Source organism: Nymphalis io, chromosome 15 (assembly GCF_905147045.1).
Source record: "Nymphalis io chromosome 15, ilAglIoxx1.1, whole genome shotgun sequence".
NCBI lineage: Eukaryota > Metazoa > Arthropoda > Insecta > Lepidoptera > Nymphalidae > Nymphalis > Nymphalis io.
Window position 1 is genome coordinate 8,303,787 of NC_065902.1, and position 6,360 is coordinate 8,310,146.

A 6,360-nucleotide genomic window follows, 5' to 3' on the forward strand; every position below is an offset into this window, starting at 1 on the left:
GTCTCGTCAGATTGACAGGGCAAGGCAAGGTGACTAATTAACTAATTGTCATCTTATTTATACTAGAGTACCCACTCAGTTTCTTACCCGTACTTCTCAGTGCAAACTACATTCCGAACGGACGGTAGCTTTAAATTTAATTTATCTTGTGGATAGACGATTCAAAAGTGCTTGTAAGAGCTTAAAGTAATAAAGAACATTTTTGATATTGGACTAATTAACCAATGATAAAAGTATTACCGGATATAAAATAAAACAAGATCGTTACCCAAAAATTGATAATATCCCCAAAAATAAATAATTCAACGTGTACACTAATACATCATAAGTAATACATTAAAACTCATAATGTTGCCAGAAGTGAATTTAACAAAGGAAAATAGCCAGCTATAGTTAGTATCATATATTTTATCCGAATCGAGAGGTACATATAAATAATCCCCCATTTGAAGATGAGATCTGATCGGATATTATCATTGTGAGGCTCACAAAAGAAAACCGATCTTAATACACTATTCACGTATATCTGTGGAATAATAGATGTTCCAAAACTTAGACACAGAATAAGCATTTCGTTTCGATTATCGATATTATAAAGTGTTCTGATGTGGAGTCGAAATCGATACAGTAAAGGTTCGAATCATTATTTATAATACATTAATTTAAGCAGGTTTCTGAGCGAAGATATTGAGTAATATACACTTGTCATTACTCTTATTCCATTTTTAACTTTGAAATATTAAATAAAAAAGAATAATTAAAATCGTTTTACAATTGGTAAAGCGCTTGATGAATATACACACAAAATATAAAAATTAGGCCGAATTAATACAACTCTTTCTTTTTGATTTCAGCTATTAACTATGACCTGACTAAGCGACGCATCAACGCCTATTTTAAAGTGCATGAAAACATGAAAATTTAAATCTGGAGGTGACTTTCATCTTTTAATTTTAGGCCGCATTGAGAAAACATTTTTCGTATTTTTTTTAGATTACTTTACCCAATCAACTTCATCCAAACGACTTATTCAAAGTGTTTCTTTTGTATTATTTTGAAAGTCAATGTCAATAAATAATTATTGACATATAACTTGTTTGATTTAAGAACATGTATCGCTTTGAAAAGGCTTTGATATTTTTTATTTAAATTGAAAAACAAAGAATTACATTGGTTTTTCATGTTAAGGTTTTGGTCATTTACCATAAAGCTTAGGTGCGTTTCACATCAACAATGGAAATCCAGCTCTTATAAATAGGTAGATAATTTAAAAATAATATCAAAATTTTCTGTTTAAGCACTACTTTTCATTATTTATTTAATACTTTATTGGACAACATATATATAATAGATGACAATAAATCAAACAACAAATGATGCGCAAAACCGGTCTTATCGCTTATATCGCAGTCTAATTTTAATATTTTTTTTAAATATAAGTATCTTAATTTTTGTTGGTTAACCATAATTAAATCTTAAAAAAATATTTAATATCTTGCTAAGTACAGCAAGTCTGGAACTATACCATCGGTATAACTAACAAATATAACAAAATAGGTTTAAGTGGATTCGACTGAATGAAATGACCGTTCAGACATCGTATAAATTCGGACGTATAATCCGTCGGAAGTGCAAACGTACACAAATATTTGTGTTTCATTTTGCGAGTTAACGATGTTTTTAATCCTCACTCTCACCGGCTATTATCGCTCGCTGATCGCAATGCAACGAATGAACGGATTAAACTGAAGTTTCGTGAAATCGTGCGGTGTGTTTTTTAATTCGAATTATTTAATAAAAATAATAAAACAAAATAAAATAAAAGTCCACTAAATAATGAATTCTGTTTCGCTTACTTGGGTCCACGAGGGCCTATGACATAATTTTAAGTTTCATTCACATTCCTCATATTTTTGCTTTGAAAACTTCTTTAGTTTTCTGGCATAGGTATAATTGTTATACTTAATTGTTGTTTTATTGGAAAAATGCATTTACATATAATGTGGGACTTGTTTGCGCTAAAGGCGGCGTTATAACCGCTAAAACAGCACTCGTCTTTTCGAGGGGGGTCACGCCACCGACGGTGGGATGGCTTGCGCATCCTACCATGACGCCCCGAGGGTTGTTACCAAAGAAAAAAAAGATCAAATTAATATTCATCTTAAAACTTATTAATCAGAAACCTTATTAAGTGCGCATTATGATAAGATTGACTGCCTCGTTGGACTAGTAGTTAGCTCATAAGGCCGCAGATCTCGAATTCCTGAGTTTAACCCAAGGGTCGGACCAATATAAAGTTATTAAGTTTTTCTGTCGAATACTTCTCAGTGGGTATGTAAGTTGAAAGTGTGCGCACTCACGTGCTTCGGATTTGCTGTCCATCAGGTCTTGACAATGAAGAAATATATTTCTGATAAGTGTGCACTTCACACTTGTGTATTATATAATATGTCTTGCACAGTTGGCTAGTCTCTGCTGAGAATGACCGCCGCAGCCGAAATCAATCAGGACATTATTATAATTGGCATAGGAGAATAACTTGATTGAGTGTATTTTTTTATATTTCTTAACACCAGTGCAATGTTTGTTTATTTGAAAATATTATCGTTGGATCAAAATTTATTTTTAATAAAGCATGCGCTCTATTTGCTCCTCAAATAATTTAATCGATTTTGATACTAAAATTGAAAGGAGTATGCGCATTTCTGTGTTATCTGTATAAATTGTTTTAGAAAAAAATATACAAATAGAATTACACAAAAAAAATAACATTTTTTTTCTAACAATAAACAACAGTGTCAATAAATGGACAGTTTATCTATATTAAACTCTTACGTTTATTTGTAAACCTTCTTATAAATTTGAACTTGTAGCGATTTGGTAAAAGCAATACCTTGCTTCTGACTCACAATATAGAATAAAATACTTAAATGAAGTTTGTGTCGATAGATCATAAATCATATCGATCATAGAAGTAATTTGATGTAAGCTTATTTTTTATTTCATGCAACAATACATAATAGATTGAAATTAATTGAAATAATACAAAACAGTACAAGACCACAAGTAAATTAATTAATGACTTCAATAAATAATAGTATAGAAAATGCATTCTACGCCACACATTTACTTTTACTTGCATTATCCGATTAAAATCACACGACACGACCCGACTTCAGAGTTCTTAGTGTCCCAGTATTTCCATTGTATTAACTAAAATATATCCATCCAAATATTGATAAGATGGCCGCCCGTTGTTGTTAAATGATTTTAGGCAATCCTCTTCGTTCATAAATTAAAAATAATTATTTTAAATACTTTTTAACACCATTAATTATAATGTTTACTTTGTGGTAGGGTTACGTGCAAACCTGACCAGGCATTTTTAAAAAGACAAATGTTATCCTGTTTCAATAAAACACATTTATGGCAAAAATATCCTATATTTCTTAAAATTAAATACATTTAGTAGTTATAATTCGGTTCAGGCGGGTGGTGCGGGGGGAACGGAGGATGTCCAAACGGCGGAGGCCCACGTGGAGGAAACTGAGGCCTGAAGGATGGAGGTGGTGGCCTCCATGGTGGAGGTGGCCTCGCTCCAGGGGGAGGTGGAGGTCCAAAGCCAGGAGGTCCAAATGGAGGTGGTGGAAAATGATGGAACGGCGGTGGCGGTGGTGGTGGACCAGGTGGTGGCGGAGGACCTGGTGGGGGCATTGAGGTAGGTGGCGGTGGCGGTGCTGTCATTGGGAGAGGAGGTGGTGGTCTTGCATTCATTGGTGGTCCTGGTGGCGGCATTGGAGACGGCGTGGGTGGTGGCGGTGGTGCCATTAGAATTGGACCCATCATAGTAGGTGGTGCGTCTGCAAACAGTTGATGAGGACGATCTGCATGTGACAGTGGATTTTGTGCAGCTAGCAATCTGGAAACAAAACATAAATTTATATTTATAAAACTGATTCATTTTGGTTATATAAATATGTAAAGAGTTTTGAACAAAAATAAATAAATAAATAAAAAAAATTTTTTACCAAAGTTACCTTTTTTATGATTTTGTATGTTTCGAACAGATTCAAGTAGATTTGAAAATAGAATATTATTAACTTAATCATTGTTAATTCTTACCGCTCAGCTGCTGAACCGTGTCTTTCTCCTTTGACATCCTTCTTAAAGGCATATGACACAGAAATGGGCCTGTTGCACAAATATTGGTTGTTCATAGCCTCTATTGCTGCATCAGATGCTTCAAATGATGCAAAGTTGATGAAGGCAAATGCTTTCGAGTTACCAGTTTCGGGATCTCTCATTACCTAGAACAATGAATAATTAAAATTGACATTTATGTTTATTTATGACTTATTATCTAATTTTTTTTATGTTACAATTTCTTAACGTTATCATGTTCATTATGAATTATTTTATTGTATTCTATAATTAATTTTGTGACTTGGTACTAAAAAAGCCAAACTTACATACTTTTCGAGTACAATTTGGCATTTAGCAAACAAAAACAAAATAATAAATTAATTTATGCTAAAATGACATAATTTCAACATTACCAAGCAACAATATAATGAAAAAAGGCTAATGTTATATAAAACAACCAACTTCTCTTCAGTATTTCTATTCCATTTACAAATAGTAAGGGTATTGATATTGTCCCTTTTAGCACCAGGCCACAGAATAATAATTCTCAAAAGCAAGTTAATAAAACAATAAAAAATACCTTTGGTGTTTGTAAAATAACTCCAAATGCAGAGAATGTATCATACAACAACTTCTCATCAACTTCTGGATCCAAATTACCAATGAACACATTAGCACCAACATCGAGATTCTTCTGATGTGCTGAAGCTTTATTTACTCTCACTGGCTTACCATAGAGTTTTATCATATTCATCACCTGAAAAGTTTGCAACAATTACATGTTTTAATTGTTACAATTATTTTTTTTGGTAAATTTAATATGAGTTTCATTGTTTTTTTTACCGACAATACAACAGGAACCAGAAGCAAGTATGACTATCACAGTTACAACATAATTATGATAAATTATCACTATGTTAAAAAGCAGCTAAAAAAAACTGTACACCTGCTGAAAAACTTATTATTTATTGATCATGTTAGTTGTATACATTATGTACCTTTATAGCATAATCTGCATCTTCTTCTCCCATAAATTCTACAAATCCATAACCTTGATGTGTTTGTGTCACCCGATCCTTTGGCATGTGTACGTTAACTGAAAGATAAGCATTTGGCTATCAGAGATTAAAAAGTGAAAAATTGTTTATTACATTTTATTTCTTATTTCCGTTCATGACTTAGTTCATGTGTGACAATGTTAGTAGTTTCATGATGATTGAGTAGTTAAGACATGAGAGTGAGATAGTGTTTAATGAAACTAATAAATCTGGTATTAACCAGGTAACTATAGGCTTCCTGTTGGTTTGAATATTTTTATTAAATTTCATAATTTTTTTTAAATTTGTTAACATCAACAATGTGAATCAAATCTTAGTTATAAGTTGTCAACATGGTGACTTACTCCTTAATTTTACCTGCGTATAAAATAATGACGGTTTAGGATGATAATTAGCAGAAGAATGTTATTTGTAATGTATGTCTAGTTTATTTTACTCTAAATTACTCCTAAATATCTATCCGACTTGGCCTAGTTACAATATAAATATTTTTTTATGTTTTAATCAACAATTTTTGTTTAAATTTATGTGAACAGTGATTAAGCTTAACTCACCAACAGGTCCTGCTTGTACAAACAATTCCCATAGCAAGCTTTCCGTAACCCTGTCATCCAACCCACCAACATAAATAGTGGCATCTGAAATTTAAACACAGAGATAAATTGTTAAATATTGAGAGATAATAATTATTAAGGTTGATGAGTATAACCTCAAATTAAAAAACGACAAAACATTGAATAAAATATGATTAAATAAAATGACTATATTACCCTGGTTTCTTTCGGCTATAGGGCCCGCTGCCATAATGCTTATTTATTTAATTTAGCAATGAAACTTTTAAGTTTAATTGAAATATTGACATGACAGCAAACAACCGGGCTGACGCTTGCTGAAATGTAGGTAATCATTAATCACAGACAATGATAAATATAATAGTATTATGTACTCTGTGGCCAGATTATAATAGATTATAATTTTATATATACATACATTCCCATTTAATCCACAATTATTATTTTTGAAAATTAAAACATTATTGTTTTATTCCTCAAAATAATTAAGGGTAGGTAATAATATAATAATGGCAAAATGTTAAAAATTAATTAGATTAAGCATTAAATTACTAGAGAGAGTAGTTTTTTATCACGCTTTGTTCTTA

At 31.7% G+C, this 6,360-nt stretch overlaps 1 protein-coding gene across 1 annotated transcript; it reads right to left on the reverse strand.

The window, feature by feature from the left end:
- Nucleotides 1-3,429: 3,429 nt before the first annotated feature.
- Nucleotides 3,430-6,101, reverse strand: LOC126773845 (splicing factor 3B subunit 4). The gene is made up of 6 exons (XM_050495057.1): nt 5,972-6,101; nt 5,756-5,839; nt 5,142-5,239; nt 4,724-4,900; nt 4,123-4,307; nt 3,430-3,919 (listed from the first exon to the last, which is right to left on the reverse strand). Exons 1-6 carry the CDS (start codon nt 6,003-6,005, stop codon nt 3,466-3,468), a joined length of 1,032 nt encoding a protein of 343 aa, XP_050351014.1. The 5' UTR covers nt 6,006-6,101; the 3' UTR covers nt 3,430-3,465.
- Nucleotides 6,102-6,360: the final 259 nt, after the last annotated feature.